The sequence below is a fragment of the Panthera uncia genome, chromosome F1, assembly GCF_023721935.1.
Source record: "Panthera uncia isolate 11264 chromosome F1, Puncia_PCG_1.0, whole genome shotgun sequence".
NCBI classification, from domain to species: domain Eukaryota; kingdom Metazoa; phylum Chordata; class Mammalia; order Carnivora; family Felidae; genus Panthera; species Panthera uncia.
The window spans coordinates 21,884,564-21,903,872 of NC_064813.1; the positions used below are offsets into that span (position 1 = coordinate 21,884,564).

General features: G+C 36.8%; 1 protein-coding gene across 1 annotated transcript in view; it reads right to left on the reverse strand.

The window, feature by feature from the left end:
* The window catches only part of HMCN1 (hemicentin 1), a 463,881-nt gene that overhangs the window by 213,884 nt on the left and 230,688 nt on the right, over window positions 1–19,309 (reverse strand). Inside the window, exons 16-24 of the mRNA XM_049634070.1 lie at window positions 18,888–19,082; window positions 16,185–16,280; window positions 14,552–14,679; window positions 13,099–13,243; window positions 9,926–10,038; window positions 8,059–8,218; window positions 7,287–7,455; window positions 3,597–3,724; window positions 1,147–1,419 (exon numbers count right to left, since the gene is read on the reverse strand). Coding sequence (XP_049490027.1) covers window positions 1,147–1,419; window positions 3,597–3,724; window positions 7,287–7,455; window positions 8,059–8,218; window positions 9,926–10,038; window positions 13,099–13,243; window positions 14,552–14,679; window positions 16,185–16,280; window positions 18,888–19,082 — 1,407 coding nt within the window. The remainder of the gene's footprint in view (window positions 1–1,146; window positions 1,420–3,596; window positions 3,725–7,286; window positions 7,456–8,058; window positions 8,219–9,925; window positions 10,039–13,098; window positions 13,244–14,551; window positions 14,680–16,184; window positions 16,281–18,887; window positions 19,083–19,309) is intronic.

The following is a 19,309-nucleotide window of genomic DNA, read 5'->3' on the forward strand; positions in this document are numbered from 1 at the left end:
GGCTCTCACCACTCCACCCCACCCCACTGTATCTTTGCCCATCACCTAATAAGCTTCTACTCCTTCTTCAAATCTCAACTTGCATGCCCCAATCCTTGAAAGCCTTCTTTGATTTGTCTTTCTTTAAAAACTCTTATAGATCTACCATTTCATGACAGCATTAACCAATTTTTGTGCATGAGATTATCTTTTAAATGTCTATCTTTCCCATTGAACCATAAACATAAGCACTCAATAAAGTCTGCTGAATCAATGGGTGAACTGGATAAGCTCTCCACCAGTGTGCTAGCCATCCATCCCAAATTGCAATGGGGCAGTTATGAAGTACTAAGTACTATGCTAAATACAATACCTCCTTATCTTTCCTTCTTGCCTTTCCACTATCATTCTCTCTGCCAGGAATGCTCTTCCCCTTAATTTCCATATGGCTGGTTCTCCCTAGTCAACAGATCTCACTCCTCAGAGAAGTTCTACCTGACAATGCATCTAAAGTAGTCAATTGCTGGGAGCATCACCCTATTCTAATTTTCTACTTAGCACTTCTCACTATCTGTATGTCTTGCTTATTTGCTTGCTTTCTGCCGATGCACAGTAGAACAGCTTATGACAGCTGGTGCTTTGCTTTTCTCACTACTTTCTCCTCATTGCCTACGATATGACAGACACCTGGCAGGAGCTTGATAAATATTTGTTGTTTGAAGGAATAAATATTTATCTTTAAAGCCTCAACACAAAGCCAACATCATTAGGGGAAACAGCAGATCTAGATTTTTAGGGATCAACATTGAGTGCATGTTAACAGGATGAGGTGAAATCCTACTCCAACTCACTCTGTTCACAATTTCTCCCAAACCAAAAATAGTGGGTGGGGTACTTATCTAGGATTGTTTCCATTATTGACATCATCCATGGCAACTTCATTTTCAAAAATAAACATACAAAAATGGATGCAGGTTTAGTAACAGTATGGTTTCACTTCTTTCTAGAATGGTTCTCCTTTCAAAGTTAACTCGAGTCATAAAAGGTATAGAAATCTTCCAAAAGTGATCCACGACTCTCCAAGATTATATATTTTGTATAGACTCCAGGGGTTTTTCCCCACTCCCCACCCCCACCATACTTATATTTTCTTATGCCCCAAATCACCTTGGACATGTAGGGTTATTTCCGATTCATCACTGCCTGCTATGTTAGTAGCAACACATGTGTATATGCCGGCGTCAGAGAGCATGGCTTGGTTGATGCTTAAAGTTCCATCTGAACTGCTAATATGCTGCCCTCCATCAACCAGCATGGCACTTCCACCTTTAAACCAGGTGATTACAGGAAGAGGTGTCCCTTGAGCATTGCACGGAATGTCCACTCTTTGACCAACTTGGACTTTGATTAGTTTAGGGCCACGCTGTATCTTTGGAGGAACTAGAAACAAATGAGGATTAATAATCCAATTAAAAATGCTTTTAATGTTTATTTATTTTTTTTGAGAGAGAGAGAGAGAGAGAGAGAGAGAGAGAGAAGGGGAAGAGCAGAGAGAGGGAGACACAGAACCTGAAGCAGGCTCCAGGCTCCAAGCTATCAGCACAGCTCGACATGTGGCCCGAACCCATGAACCCCGAGACCATGACCTGATCATGACTCGAGCCCAAGTCTGACGCTCAACTGACTGAGCCACCCAGGTGCCCCTATAATCCAATTTTAAACAAATTCTTTCCTTTTCTCACTTTAAATGAGAACTCTTTACCAAGAGGCAGAATGAAAAAGTGGAACGATCTCAGGATTTGGACCCAGGCTCAGGCCACTTACTAGCTGTGTGATCTAGAGCAAGTCAGTAAATTTCCTGAGGCTTGTTTCCTTAATAATCCAGGCCAAATAACCTAATCAATACCAGTACACTGCAAGGATTATGGGAAATAATAAATCTGAAACCCCTCATGCCAGACTTGAGGAAAAAGCAAGTATTTAAAAATGTTAGGTTTCCTTTAATTTATAAATAACTTGAAGTTTAAAACTCCCTCAAAAGGCAATCTAGATGATTTCTATAATTTAAGAAAGTAAAAGAAAAAGCATTTCTCTTCAGGTACTCCTACTTTTTGTTCTCTTTGTGGAAGGTTTAGCCAGATAGGAAGAAAAGTTTCTCATTTAAAAAACAAAAAAAGTTTTTCATAAAAGCCTTTGCTAATTTCAGAGAAGAACATCAAAACCGAGTCTCTATTTCTTGTCTTTACAGTGCCTTCCTTCAGAAATTTAAATGAGATAATTTATCAGAAACATTGCCAATATTCATGCAAATAGGGAAACAGTTGACTTTAAGCAGGGAGAGATAAGGACCCTCAGGGAGACAGGCTGTATAGCTTCAGCAGGGAGGCTGAGAAAGCGACAGCAGCAGCAGTTTGGGAAAAAAGAGGATGAGACGAACCTGTTCCAGACCTCCCTGAGCTAGGTGCCAAGCATGAAGTCTCACAGACATTCTGATAAGGTCCCAATAAAAGTCAGGGACAGAAATCTTCAGCAGCTACCTGGTCAGGACCCCTCTCACTCTTGAGAGCTTTATATTTTCCCTCCATAAACTCTATCACTTTGCTCACTCTCTGTTGTCCCCGAGATTCATTCTTTGACTCCGTGAGACAAGGACCAGCGTGTCTCCCACCCCCCTGTAACAACTGGCTTCCATGTACATGCGTTACACACTGTAGAATCAAGTTGACTTACATTATACAATAAATGTTCTAGTTATACAATTAGAATTTACATCCCTCAAAAGCCCCATTCCTCTGTCCTTTTTTTGTTAACTTAATATTTAACCAATACATTGTAAAGGTTGTCACTTATGATAACCTTATAATTTTGTTAGGATTGTTATCATCATTTTATGAAAGAGAAAACTAAAGGTAAGAGAGGTTACGTAATATGCCCAAGATAACCTAGAGTTTGTAAATTACAGAATTCTATCTCAAATCCCATGGTTAACAGGATGCTATTACAGTGATTGATCTGACAATGAAATCAGATCAATACCATGTAAGAAAATATTTTTCTGATATTTGAATGCCTGGCCTACCTATACAAATGCGTGATAGAGTATATACGCAGTAAGCATGTGTTGAATAAACAAATATTTGGACAGACCATGGTAAATTGAGGTAATCAAACAGATTAACTAGAAAGTTTTTAAAAAGTTAGAGTCCCAGGAAGCAGAATGTTTTCAGTTGCTGAGTTCTTTGAATATTGAAAATGACCATATAAATACTAGTAAATTCTTCTTTGATAACTCACATTCACTTCTAAAAAGCCATAAGTCTAAACACATTTTTTTTTTACTGTGTATTAATAGTCGCCATAAGTGACTGTGGACATTCAGTAAAATTGAGAACCAAACCTTTAATACTGTTCATTTGAGGAAACGGGGGGAAAGTTGTTTACAAGTGGCAGATAAACTTTCCAGAGTAAATGAAAGAAAATGACAAGTCTCCAATTTTAGAAAAATTTTCTCTAATTACTCTATAAACAATCTGGAGATTAACTATCAAAGAAACTGGTATGATGAGTTTCCCTGTGGCCTGTACAAAGATATTACATGCCCTCATTTCAAAACTCACCATGGACATTTAATTTAACAGACTGAGTCACGTTCCCAGCAATATTTGTGGCAACGCAAAGATACATCCCACTATCTGAAACACGGGTCTCAATGATCTTCATTGAACCAGAAGGAAGGAATGTGTGCCTGAAAGAAAGAAACCACATGGTAGACCATAGAACATGAGAATTTAAATATCCGCCTTGCAGCTGCCCCTCAGTATGAAATCATTACTCTGCAAGCAGTTTTTGAAACCATTCTCCCACCTATATTTCTATGTACTTTAAAACTCAGGGATTTTCACAATTTTATTATGGATTTTGTATGATATTCTTGCAAACACAAAACGTGATTTTTTTTTTTACCATTAGATCCTTAACCTAATGGTCTCAAATCATCCCAAAACTGTATATCTCTCTGCTTTATTAACTTGTAATTATAAAAAGCCAATATATATTTTAGTAAATTTCAGCTATATTTTGAATTTTATTATTTTTTCTGCAATGCTTCATTAAAAAATTTAGTGTGTTAAAGGCAAAAGAAGGTACATATGTAATTCTCAAAAATATATTGAATATATTTTTCCTACAGAACAATAATGTAGTTGGGTGAACTAAATCTACATATAAAAACGTTATTATGTTTATTGTATTGAAATAGCTTTAAGGGGAGAAGGCCAGATAGACCTACTCAAAGTGTTCTACTGGCCCAGAGACAGAAAAACGAATAAATAGTTAAGGACAGAATTCTCCCCCAAAGAAATAAGCACATAGGAGAATCCAACATGTAACATATAATAATAGAGCTGATATCACAAAGATCAAGGAAAGGATTGATAATTCAAAAATGACGGGCAACTGGTTCTCCACATGGGAAAAATAAATTAAAAAAAAATACAGCACTACCTAACACTAGACACAACATAAAAATTCAGATGTATTAAAGTCAAAAATGTGAAAAAACAAACTTAAAATATTAGAATAAAACTCTGGAAGATATGTACATATTCTTCATAAAGTACAAATCTTTTTTTAAGTTTATTTATTAGCTTTGAGAGAGAGAGAGAGAGAGAGAGAGAGAGAGAGAGAGAGAGGGAGAGACAGACAGAGAGGGGAGAGAGAGAGAAAACCCCAAGCAGGCTCCTCACTGTCAGCACAGAGCTTGATGCGGGGCTCGAACTCATGAACCATGAGATCATGACCGGGGCTGAAGTCAGACGCTTACCTGACTGAGCCACCCAAGTGCCCTAGAGGGAGTAGAGTAATTTAATGCAAAGAACCACTAGACCATGGTGTTGGAAAAATTTTAAATTGAAGTCGAGTCAGATGCTTAAGTGACTGAGCCACCCAGGCACCCCAGAAAGTACAAATCTTAAAAACAATAGATTAATACACTGAGTTACATAAAAAATGTAAAATTCTATGCAGACATCATACATTAAAAGTCTCACAGTGGTCTGAGAAAATATATTTTCAACACATACAACAGACAAAGGATTGTTATTAAGAATACAGACCAAATTTCTACATTCAACAAGAAAAAGATAAACCAGTCATCATAAATCTGTGCAGCAGGTCTGAAAAGGCAAGTCACAGATGAAACAGATGGCTGACAAAAAAGTAAAATCAGTTTTGGTTCCCTGGCAGTCAGTCACATGAAAACTAAGAGTTGCAAGATACCATTTCACACCCATCTAACCAACAAACATGTTTAAGTCCATAAACACCATGCATTGATTATAATGGGGAAATAGGTGCACCTATATGCTCATGGTAGAAAGGTAAATCATTACTGCCTCTTTGGACAGCAATTTAGCACTGTCTACAAAGCTGAAAGTAGGAATTCATTCTGACCAGAAACTTTAGTTCTGGGCCAACCCTAAAGAAACTCATGCATGTGTATATGAAGAGACATGTATAAAGATATTCACTCAAGAGCCTTGTTTATAAAATAAAAAAACTAAAACCAAACCAAACCAAAACAAGCAAAACCCTGAATGTCTGTACACTAGGAAATGTACAAACAAAATGCAGAATATGTATACGGTAGTTAAAAATGAATAAAGCAGGGCGCCTGGGTGGCTCAGTCAGTTGAGCGTCCGACTTCAGCTCAGGTCATGATCTCATGGCTCATGAGTTCAAGCCCTGCATCGGGCTCTGTGCTGCCAGCTCAGAGCCTGGAGCCTGCTTCAGATTCTGGGTCTCCCTCTCTCTTTGCCCCTCCCCTGCTTGCGCTCTGTCTCTCTCTGAAAAATAAACATTAAGAAGAAAATTTTAAAAATGAATAAAGCAAATCTCTATGTATAAAAATGAGTAAATATCGACTTAATAAAGCAAGCAGTAGAATAATAATATATAATATGTTACATGGCAAATTAAAAACAGACACATAAAATGAAATGAAAACTACAGGAAACACGATTCCATACTGTTTAAGAATGGGTGCATAGGATGCACATGAGATCTGTGCAGTATTTGCCCCCTGGGGAGGGAGAAAAGCGACTGGCGAGGAAAACAATGAAACTTCAAGTTTATCTATAACATGGTATTCCTTTCATTCAAAAATATCCCAAACACATATTTTTCAAAAAAATAGTAACATTATATAAAGTAGTTCTTAAATTATTTTTTATCTCCTCACCAGTGGATAGGGAAATGACAAGAGCACCATTTACAGCTTCATAACTATACACCAGTAAGTCCAACCGACATAGCTGGAAACTATAATTCTTATTCCACCAGTAACTTCTGGCATGACATTGAGTTAAAATAGTAATTGCTACTATTCCTTGAGAACTAGAGACAGGAGATGTGGAATATACATTATCTTATATATGCCTTTCAGGTAAGTATTATGTCCATTTTATAAATAAGAAATCTAAGGTTCAGAGGGCCATTGAGAAAGGCGCCAAAAGTTTCAGGCAAGCTTTAAGTGGTGGAGGCAAATTTAAACTCATACCTGCATGGCGACAAAGGTAGTACTCTCAAAGGCTCTGGCATTCTGCTTTCCATGTCAATGGAATATATCAGATATATTGTCTCAGCAGGCCTTTATATGTACAAGGCTTTAATCACGAAGATTTTTACAAAAGCATCTAATGAGAGTCAAATCTTAAACATGAGAGTACTTACTGTGTTTTACTGCTCCTAAGGGATTAATGAGATTCTGTGTGCCCTATGCACTTGTGCTAATAGGTCTATATACAAATATGCTCTGTTTTAATAACTACCTTGTATATGCAGCCACGGGCAATTATGTCAAAGCTGGGTGTTAGCATTCCTGATATTAAAGAATGATTTAGGGGCACCTGGGTGGCTCTGTTGGTTAAGCATCTGACTTCGGCTCAGGTCATGATTTCATGGTTCGTGAGTTTAAGCCCCGTATTGGGCTCTCTGCTGTCAGCACAGAGCCTGCTTTGGATCCTCTGTCCCCCTCTCTCTTTCTGCCCTTCCCCCATTTGCTCTCTATCTCTCTCAAAAATAAAATAAACATTAAAAGAAAGAGAGAAAGGAAGGAAGGGAGGGAGGGAGGGAGGAAGGAAGAAGGATAGACTTAGAAGGTAAAAATATTTTCTGTAGTCTCAGATGTATGTGTAAATTATCTCAAATTTAAATGTTATTTCTTGATACATTTGAAAACCTGAATAGGCACAACCTTCTGTCCCAAGAGACTGTGTTTGCTTGTGTCTGGTTCATCCCAGATCCCCTACCTTGGAGAGAATGGGGAGATGAGCTGCGTCTCTTTGGCCCAGGTGATGATGGGTGGGGGTAAGCTCTTCACTTCACATGGAAGTGTCACGTCTTCTCCTGCAAGGGCGGAAATCTCAGCAGGCTCATCCTGGGACAGTCCTCGTTGGTCTCCAATCACTCTGGGCCTTACTAAAATAAACGCACATTTTGGAAGGGAAATAGTACGTTGAAAACATTTCACTTACATTCAAATATGGACTACTAATACTCTTTACAAATTTACAAGAAGATGCTGTCTATGCCGAAGCTTTGGTACCTATCTAAAACTTTCCGTTAACACATTTATGGTGAGAGCTGAAAGGAAAAGGACCAGAAAGTTTCCCTTCTTCACCCTTCCTTTCAGAACATTGTGACGAGGTCAGCTGAAATGCCCTTTTAGAGTCTGCCATCTATGAAAGTAAACCCTCAAGGCAGAAGTGCAAACTGAGACACAGCTGAGGTTTGGCTTTGCCAGGAGTTGGAACTAACTGGTGTTTCTAAAGCAGACTGGGTACATACGATAAGCATACTCCTTGGGAAAACACCGTAACATTATCCCGAATGGCTGTACAATTACTCTCCCTTTAAATCAGAATCTAAATAGAGAAGATGTTCATTGGCAGTAAAAATGTGTTTTTGTCAATGCGGTTCACTTTAGGAGTACAGCCCCCGGTAATATGATTTGGGAGAGAAATGTGAGTTTTGGCACCGGTAGAGAGTGTCAAAGAAAAACATTCCCCCAGGGGCTCTCACCATAGACGGTCAGCTGCACTTTCCTCTTGGCGTAGCCAGCTGCATTGGTAGCGGTGCAGATATACTCCCCGCTCTCTTCACCCCCCGGGGACACCACATACAAACTTCCATCAGCCCCTGCGGAAAACTTAGCGCTGCTGGTGGAAATCAACTCGCCTTTCTGCAAAACACAACAAAGAGCAAAGTGTTTTCTTTAAGATAATAAAGGAGTGACTTAATGTCTGGAAAAGGAAGAGAGGAAGGGGAAAAAAATCTCCAAAGGGGAAAATCCTAGATTAAAAAAAAAATGCTAATTTGAAGAAAGGTAATTTTAAGAAAAATTAAGCAAATAAAGCAAAGGTGATATTTCTTCATACTGAACCATGTCTCCTTTGTTCCAGAGCTTCTTAAAACTGGAGGGAATAATGGTAATACTAACGGATGGGGCAGTGCTTATGCAAAGTCACACACTGTTCTGAGTACTTCAAATGAATTAGCTATCTTAAAGCTCAAAAGGGTCATATGAGTAGGAACTACCACAAGTCCCATTTTACAGCTGAAAGTATTAAAGCTTGGGGATGAAGTGGAGTAACTTGCCCAATGTCACAGTTTCTCAGTGGTAGAGCTGGGACTTGAACTCCAGCAGTCAGGATCTGGAGCCCAACTCTTAACCTCTGTGCTTTCTCACAACACAAAGGCCACCCTGGAAAGTTTCATTCTTATGTTTTCCTAAAATGCATTAAACTCATACTCAGTCCTAGACACTGTGCAGTTTGGGGATAAGCTTCACCACTGTATTTTTGTGTCCAGAAAGCAGAAATCTTCACCTTTTTAACTAATTTACAGATGTCAACACCAACTTCTTTATATTTCAGAGCTTTTTAGATATATAAAGTTAGATAGTATGGTAAAATACTTTGGTTGTAGCACAAACAATTATACAAAGGTCTCATTTTGTTATTATACAGTCATTTTATACTACTTATATCTGCCAGATTTAAATTAATTTACAGGAAATATGCTATCCTCATGACTGTTCAAAGATGAAAAGGACCTCCTCAGGGAGTGGTTTTTTCCTCACTGCAAGAGTACAAGTAAAAGCTGGACAACTTCATGATAGGGATGTAGAGGGGAATAAATGACTTCGTAGAGGTCTTATCTTGGCTTCCTAAAAGAAGAGAGTCTGAGACAAAGATATGGGGGCAAGAAGTTTACTTGGAAAGTAGTCCCCAGATGCTTGAGCAGGTAAGTGGGAGAGTGAGGCATAGAAGGAAGGAAAGCTAAAAAGGGTTTCAGTGCTCTGGTTTCCTCTGTGGTTAGGTTGATAAGCTTCTGGTGCCAGGGATCCTCTGAGAAGCTATATAGAAGCAGGCCAGAAGTATTCTTCTGATGGATGAGAAGCAGGACATTCATATAGGACACCTGCCCCCCACAGGTGTTAATGTCCCTATGCTTCCTGGCCACCTGATAGCAGGCTAAGTGGCCTTGTGGGGCTTTGGAGAAAGCCCCGAGTCCAGAAACCAGAGAGGGGTACACATGAAGTGGGACTCTGGCAGAATGCACGGAGCTGTCCACCAGAGCTGCGCTGAATTCAAAAGAGCTGAAGGGATGTGGCAAGGGGTAAGAAAGGATCTGCTACAACATGTAAAGTGCTAAGAAAAGCTCCTGGTGCTATATTACAGTCCACTGTTGTGTTCTTAACGTTACTCAAGCCTCAGGTAGGTGATTACACTAAGGACATTTTGAGGTTCCTTCCAAGTGGTAGGAGTGCATGGGTTTTCCTTTTTATAAAGTTCTGTGGTACAGTCAAGTCCCATGTATGACCAAAAATATTCAAATAATGTTATAACCCATGACATTGGCAAACACCACCAGATGGGCCATTTACCTTGGACCAAATGATAGATGGCTTGGGATTTCCACTTGCTTTGCACGGCAAAGTTACTGGAATGCCTTCAATTGTGCTGAGTACCTGCCGCCCATGCTGAATGGTTGGCAGAACTGAAAAAGGAAGCAATATTTAGAATGTGAGCATCTGTCTTTCCATGTAGCCTCATTTGTTTCAAGTTGTACATTTTCAGGATACACTGCATATTTGTAAAAACTAGCTGAGACTCAACATTTTCTGATAGAAATGTAGGGTACCTTGTAAGGCAGTGTAATAAAGTAAATATAGTAGCTATAATCTGAAGAATTTAATGAAAACTTAAAATCAAGTAGTAAATTATGCTTAGTAAGTTGACTTTCCTAACAAAAATAAGACTGAATAAAATCCATGCTTTCCTGGAAACTCAAGGTTGAATTACATCCTAAGACTTACATATTTAACACATACCTTTCATCATTGTCCATCACCCATTAAGCTGCAGTGAGCTGACTTAAGCCCACTGCCAGAAAAGTAGACTGTTTTAGCCACTATACATTAAATGTCTGTTTACAAGAGCTACTTAGCGAGCTACTAAATTTAACCTAGAAAAAAAGGATTTGTTTTCTTAAAAGAAATTCAACAATAAAACTTGCAAGGCCTTAGGAGTTTACATTTAAGGCTAAAATACAGGATTCTAAGTCAATAGTTTTCACTAAGAGGAAAAACATACCTTTTGACTTTAGAAAGCAACTGAAGAATTAACATTATATGAGCAGAAGCAAAAGGAAAAGGAAGACTGTTAATTATTCCATTCTGTGTATATCTCAATTAATCACAAGCAACTAGCATATGAAAAAAGACCAATACTCAATGTTCTCAAAATAATGAATTTGATTAAAGAAGCTCCCACACATGAAAGTTCTTAACATAGAGTAAGGAACACAATAAACTCCCTATATACACCAGGCATTTCCTTTCCTTCCCCTGGAAAGATGTGACTGGAACTGCTCCCTAGAGCTCAAGCACTCACCGTGTCCCTTGCCTTTGAGTCAAATTTCTCTAGAATTATCACAGGTACCCTGGAGGAGTTTGACAGAACAAGAGATACCAGAGACCTCAGTACAAAAACTTCCCTGAAAGGCTGAGATTAGCTTTGCTACATACTCCTATTTTCTAAGGCTGGGCTTATTCTTAAAATAATTTCTTCTTAAGAAAAAATGGCAACTAATTACCAGATACTCTCTATGTCAGGTTACTCTCTAAAGCAAGAAATTTAATTTCCAGAATCATCATGGAAGAGTCAAATCTAAACTATACTGTAATTTTGTGGCAACATGGAATAAGCCATTTTCTTACATGCATATTGACTTGGACAGCTATAAAGGAAAGTGATAAATTTAGGCATTTTCAAATCTGATGACATTTGACCATGGAAGAGCTATTTCTTTCCAGATTGTCAACCTATATAAATCAAGATGACAGTTAAATGGCTTGCCATTTTAATTTGTATTTATATTTGCATGCATTAATTCATCCTCATAAGAAGTGGTCACTGAGAGCTTCTAACGACTATTCTTCAAAGTGGAGAGGTCTAGTAATGAAAGAATATGGACATAAATAAATACGGACGTAAGGAGAACCTGGCATATTGCATCACATCCAACTCAAAAACTAATCTGTCAGATAAATGGTTACTGGGTTCCTGTCAGATGTCTGGGTTGTTTTTTCCTTTTAACCTTAGTAACTAAATCAGTTACTCATTTTGGACTAAGATAGATGAAACGATGTTGCAAAGTGATGTTTTTAACTTTTAATTGTCAAACATTTATTGCATCACAATAAACCACATCATTGGTTTGTCTATCTCCTCACTCCTCCGATTTGGCAGACATCACAGCTAATCATGTTACTCTTTTACTCAAGTAGAAATTTGCCTCAGAATCCTTCTCAATACAGTATTGAATGGAGGTGACATGATTATATCTCTATACTAAATTCTCAAACCAGTCCATAAGCACCCTCCAGGAAATCTGTGGGCTGATTTTCTCTAAAAATCGTTAAGTACAACTAAAAATATATTCAATCTGGCATTATGTGTTTACTCTTTTAGACTATAATTTAGTGTTACTTTAATATTTCTTTAAAATAATACTTCTTCAAGAATATCTCATGTGATGTTGGTAGAGGCTGGTATAAGACTGGCTGGTATAAGAGGCAGAAGAGGCTATTTTTTTAAAAGATTTTTTTTTATTTTTATGTAATCTCCACACCCAACATGGGGCTTGAATTCACAATCCTGAGACCAAGAGTCGCATGCTTTACTGACTGAGCCATCCAGGCGCCACAGAAGAGGCTATTTACAAAGAGAAGCAGACATTAAAAAAAAAAAAAAAAAAAAAAAAGATGGTCTATATCCACTGACAATTTCAATAGACCAAACAAAATGTGGAAATTACCGGATTCTCCAACTCATGTCCTTATAAAGGGATGAATTTGCTAAAAATAAATGTTCTACGCTACTTTCATTTCTATATATGGAACTATTTTTTAATACCATACTTTAAAAAAACAACGTTGCAATACACAAAAAAATTTATGAAAATTTCTTAAACTATGAAGTTGTCAGTTATTTATTGACATGTAAAAAGTCCGTGACTGTTAGTTATGAATGGAAAAAGATGGCTTTTGGATTTTCTTATTTGTGAACTTTTAAGTTATCTAACACGCAAAAAGATTGTTTGGAGCACATGAGGTGGCCTTTAGAAAAGTTTAGGTCATTTCTAGCTAACACACAAAGGGGTCATTAGTAAGGACATGGTTATTGCACAATCCAAAAAGAAAAGGCAATTTGGATGGAATAATAAGTTCGGCTTGCCTGAAATTAAAATGTATTTTTAAACATAACTTTTTGAGAACTGAGTTCACTTTTATCAATTAAGAAATCACTTACAAAAGCCCTTGGCCAGACTCAGCTGGTGACTCCCAATAAAGCCTTGTTGTGTATGTAGAAAAAGGAATTCTGGAAACACCCTTAACAATGTACACAGTGTTCAAGAAATAAGGCTTTTTGTTAAAAATAACAATTAGGAAAAAAATCTGCTTCTCACAACCAGAAGACAGAGTTAGTTGGTTTAAAGACACAAACCTAGCTTTGAACACGGTTTGGAAAGAATTACAATGGGTGCGTCTCTTACCATGCACATCCACGGTGGTGGTTTTATTAATGGTTCCAGCAACATTACTGGCCACACAAGTATATCTGCCTCCATCCTGAAGGCGAACTCTCTCAATGTGGAGACTCCCATCACTGCGTACAGTGATGTAAGGATTTTGGACCAACTTAAAGAAAAAGAAGTCATATTTAATTTAAAAGATAATGTTCCCTAAGTCAAAACCAGATTTGTTTTTCTCCAACTGGGTTATTAAATATCTTATAACAAAATATTTTAACACCTTTAAGTGAAAAATGATGAGCATGTTACCAAATGTAGAATCAATTGTATGTCTACCTAATGTAGCACCAAAAAGTATACCTCCTAACATCTGTTGGAGTTATGCAAACGATGGAAAAAGGAAAGAAACAGAAGCATCACTTATTTCATGTTTCTGTGAATTTTGTTATCACTCAGGACCCAAATTTCACTAGTCATTTTTACTTTTGGCTTAATTTGTTCTTTTTCAAGGAGACTATTACCACTTGTAAACTATTTGATATTTTTTATTTTGGCAAATAGGAATTCATTCAAGCTGAGAGAATGTGACTATTCTCAACACTTGCCTTTTTCAGTGACAGACGCAAATATCAGAGGCAACGTATGATACAGGAACTGTGTCAGAGAAGGCTGGCAGTATTTTCTATTAAAAATGATCACGCTAACTATACCATATATGCATTCTGTTCAATCACAGGACACCTGAGTGCTCAAGCAGTATCATCCTATGCCATAAGGGCATTAAATTGTTGAGTGAGGTATACTAATTTTTCTCAGGATTTCAAGCAAAGATGAACAAGTTTACATCTTATTCCATGGAGGCAATTCACTTCTAATTGGTACTTCAAAAAGTGAGTTTAACTACTCTGGAAAATGGAAGGAAAAATGCTCTGAACTAGATGAAAATTTATCATAGGTAGTATATTTACAAAAAAATCCATAGAACTGTGAAAAATTTTCATATTCTTTCATAATCAAAAGTTATACCCTGAAAGACAATGACACAAAATAGATTCACATTTTTAAAAAGTTCATGATAAAGTATATAATATTTGGAGTTAATAATAAAGGTTAGTAAATGGAAAAATTTTATGAGAGTGTTAACATTTATTACATCCTGTGAAGAAGAACATAAAAATATTTAAATACTATAAAAATAATTTTGTATTTCGAGTTCTAACATACTCTGAAGAGTTTATTAGTTGCACTGAATTGAATTCAAAACAATAGAAATCACACCATTGACTATTTCTCCGTTTTATTAATCCCAAATAATGTGAACTGAACCATGTCAATATGGAAAAAAAGTTTTGGTGTTATATTTACAAAGTATATGTTTGTATATTTATTAAATTGATATTTCAATGTTTGAAATAAATTGCCTCTTACTCAAGAAAATTACAAATGTGAATGCATGGATTTAGAATGTTCTTACCATGGCTGAATTCTTAATCCACTGACGTTCTGGAATGGGATTTCCAGCCAACAGAGCACAAGGCAAAGTAAGCTGCTGTCCTTCAATGACGCTGGTCACCGAAGGGCTGATTCCAATGAGTGGAGCAACTAAGTCGTAGAGAAACAGGTATTATCACCTCTATCTCACCCAAAAGAAAGGCAAATCTTCTTCTAGGCCGATGACTACTAATTCCACTATTTTAAAAAATGAATTTTCAAGAATAAGATTTTTAAATGTAAATAGGTCTGAACTGGAAGAGAGACATAAAAGACCCTTCAAAGCAGAAGGAATGGCAAAGGGGGTAGGTAGTAATAGAGAAGTAGACACTAAAAGAGAATTCGTCTATGGCATGCAAGGCCAGAAATGTCAAGCCAAGAAATTTGCACTGTTTGATGGACAAATGGAGAGGAACTGAAATCATTTACATCTAAAAAACGTGGGATCATCAGAACCATTCTCAGGAAATACTAATCTGAAAACTGTGACTAACTTATTGGAGAAGGGAAAAATCAGAATGGATAAGATCAATAAGGAGGCTATCATAACAGCTCAAGCAAATAAAATGAGGTGGACTCTCTTAGATGGAGAGATGTTCTTTTGTAGAAATTAATTAATAAATTAAACATAAATCAAAGCAAAATCCCTAGATATTCTATTTGGAAATTTCAAGTATATGTTGATGAATAAAGGGAGATCTAGAAAGAAAATGTTATAAATGCATATTAATGAGAAACAGGCACTGAGAGATTTAAAAATCATATTAAATACTATAATAATTTAGACAATGTAGTACCAGTGCATAAATAGAATTCCAAGGAATAGACACAGGAATATAAATTTAGCATGTAACCAAATGGGTATTTTAATCAGTGGAAAGAGAATATTCAATACAAGACTCTGAAATGAAAAAAAAAGTTTTTAAACTATAATGGGGCACCTGGGTGGCTCAGTCGGTTAAGGTCTGATTCTTGATTTCGGCTCAGGTCATGATCCCAGCATGGTAGGATCAAGCCCTGCATCTGGCTCCTTGCTGAGCACTGAGTGTAGACCCTGCTTGAGATTCTCTCATTCTCTCTCTCTCTCTCTCTCTCTCTCCCTCTGCTCCTCTCTCCTGCTTTTGTGCTCTCTTGCTCTCAAAATAAATTTAAAAAATGTAAACAAAAAAAGATAATGAAACAAATGTCTTACCACTAAACAATATTGCATTCTTACTTCATATTATATCCCCAAATAATTTCATGTGGACTAAAATGAAAAGTGTAAAAAAGTGGTAAACAGAAAGGAATGCCATGGCTCTAACATGTGTGTGTGTGTGCGTGTGTGTGTGTGTGTGTGTGTGTGTGTGTGTATTTGTATTTAGGCTTAAATCAATTTATTCAAGTTGATTTATTTAAATGAAAGATAAGGAACTTGGAGAGGATGATCTGTAAGGTTACTTCCAATTCTAACATCCCATGAAATATGAAATAGGGTGGGGGAGAGGAGGCTAATCTAGTAATCAAATATTTACCTGTTGTTTCTTTGTTTAAAGTGGCACAGACAAGAGATGATGTAATAAAAGAAGTCTGATGACTTGGAAGAGCGTGATATCTAAGCACATAATTGATCTTACCAAGTCCTGTCACTGTTACTGTTGTCTGGGACTGGATCTTTCCAAACTGGTTTTCTGCCTCACAAATATAGGTTCCTTTATCATTTGCCCATAAATCTAAAAAAAAAAAAAAAGAGAGAGAGAGAGAGAGAGAGATCGTTTACTCATGCAACACCATCTATGAAGCATAATCATGCCAGACACAATGCTCAAATTTGTGGGTGGAAAATGTGTGTGTACTGCCTTTTGTTACTTCCCATTCTACAGGAGGAGACATACATAAGAACCAACAATCACACCACAGTGTGATAAATGCTATATACAAGTTTCAAACAATGAGCTGTGGGAGCACAGAGACACAGAGACATGAGAGACTGATGGCATGCAGAGGAATTAGGGAGGGATGCACGTAGTAGGTAATATACAAGCTGTACTGTAAACAGCAGGTAGAAGGAAGGGCAGTCTAAGCCCAATGGGCTGCAAAGACAAAAGCATGACTTGAAAAATCAAGGTCTGTGCAAATAATGTAAAGCTGCACCACCAATGGATGCTGCAGCACCACCTTGGGGGTATTTTGAAGGTTTGCAAGGGAGAAAGGGAATTTTTTGTTTTTTGGTTTTGTTTTTTTTTTTTTTTTTTTTTTTTTTTTAGTTGGCCCAATGTTTGGGGGAGCATACTGGCATTTACTGGGCAAGAAGTAGGTAGGCCATGCAGAGGGCAGATTCATGGAAGGAACAATTATCCCAAATCCAGCAAGACTTCTGAAGATCCCACTGGAAATTCATGGGTTTGATGGCTTTGTTTATAATTATATAATAATTACATGTATCAGTCTACATTTGAGCTGTCAAATTTATGGTGATGCACATAAACATGTATGCATATTGTGTAGACATTTCTGGAGTATTTATCTATTGAAATGTCTATTATTTCAGTAAAAATTACTTTATTTTCCTTTGTACTACATTTTGGATATTAAAAGAGTTTTTATTATGTAGATAGGTCAAAAAGATAGACTTTGTTTCAGGATAATAAGAAGGATATTACAAAATATTTTTTAATTAAGGAGGGTGTTAAAGGGATCAGGATGAACACTACTAGGTTGTGTGGACATAGTCAGGGGTCAAGCTAAAGACAGAGTGTGGTGCCTTGTAAAGAGTGTGGTTTGTCTTGTGAGCAACAAGGGAGTCAACAGATTTTAAATAGGGAAATGATTATAATCCTTGCAAATATCTTCACTAAATAAGCACAGTTTAATCTACTGATAAGATTTGACAGAGAAAAATGTAGCTTTCCATTATGAACAGTTCCATTTATCTCAAATAAAGAGCAGTGACAAAGCTCCTACTTCTTTATTAACCATAGGCATATAACTTCAGAATTACATCTGGTAAGTTCAGGCAGTATCCACTCTCAACAACAGCAAACATTCATTTGCAAAGGAAAATTCACCAAATCATCTGGTTAATAAGTCACATTGTTTTTACCCAAGATATTTTTCATATTATCAACTCTTGGATTAATTTGTATAGGAATACATAAGACTGCAGAAAATGGTTTCTAATCTCTACTTTCCTTCTAGATAGTTTAAGGTGGACAGTTAGGCAACCACTGGTCAATATGTTGCCCTCTTTCATTCTTCCTTTTTTATATCACCTCTAACTGATTTGTTTCAGGTCTAATTTGTTACCCAGGCTTTTCTCATCACTATTATTACCCCACATGTATAACCCTGTAAGCCTCCCCCATTTTCATATCTTTTATCCTGCAGAGGGGTTGTCCTGCAGTGAAGCTTGGAGGGCTGTTTTCTACCTCAACAAAAGCATTTCTTCACCTGCACATTCCAGGTCCTGCATGATCTGACCCAGTAGGTACTTTTGTGGCCATCCCCTTAGATGGTGGGTTGTAAAATGCCTAAGTGGGGGACCCCATATAAGACTTCTGTCTTAACCACAGAGCCTAGCCCAGAGCTAATTACTTAAGCACTTCCAATTAGTTTAATTCATATTTGGAAGTTTAAGTGGCTAATGTACATTTAATATTGTTAATAAACATGGAAATCACTTACTGAAGGCTTTCTACAAAATAACCCCAAAGATACAATTACCTTTTAAAAATCAGTTACTTGACTAAATGTTTTTATTCCTCTAGTGCCACTATTCAAACATTCTGAATATTACTTGAAAAAGTACAAAGTATTTACAAATATTTGAATGCTTAATAGCTTATAGGCAAAATTCTTGGATGATAGAGTACTTTTTTAAAAATCTTACACTCCAGGTGGATATAATTTTTAATCAAGGAGCGTCCATAGAGTATAGAGTCCCTATGGTTATATACTGTTGGTCAAAAATAATTCATTAAAGTTAACTAACTACTATTTTAATATTTTACCTTTCTATACAGCAGTTGGTATAAGAGTCAATAAAATGTGATCACTTATTCACCTAGAGGCCCAGGTAACTCTATTTGTAATAAGAACCAGTGAGATATGAAGAAGTCACATTGCTTCACAAGCCTTTATGATATCACATACATTTGAATAAAATATAATTTATGACAATTCCAAAATATAAGAGTTTAACACCATTTTGAAGTGAAATCCAACAAACACAAAATGTGTTACGATTAATTCACAATTTTACACATAGTAATCCCTGTGTATAAAACATGAATGTATAATAAATGTGCATACTTGTACAAAATATATTTCCTTTAACCTACTTGAAATAAAGAGAGCTCCTGTTCTTAGTTGGCTGATGGAACTCACTGAAAAGGGTCTTGAGAAGATTGGCATGTTGTCTGACCTCCGCCATTTAATCTTTGGTTCTGGATAACCCTGGACATAGCAAGGTAGTGTCACATTTGAGCCAATTTCCATAGACACATCAGCAGGTTCTTGTATGAAAACTGGAGGTGCTGGAAGATATTTAAAACAAACAAAAAAAGGTCGTTGGGACAGTGTAAAGGCACATTAAATATAAACTTAATTATTAAAATGTCAACAGATCGAATCTGAATCAGGCATTGTTCACATAATATTATAAATTTACCCTTTACTCCTGTATGCTATTGAAATAGCAGATATTTCTTTTTTGCTTTATAAATGAATAGAGGCACAAAGAAGTTCAACTACTTCCTTAAAG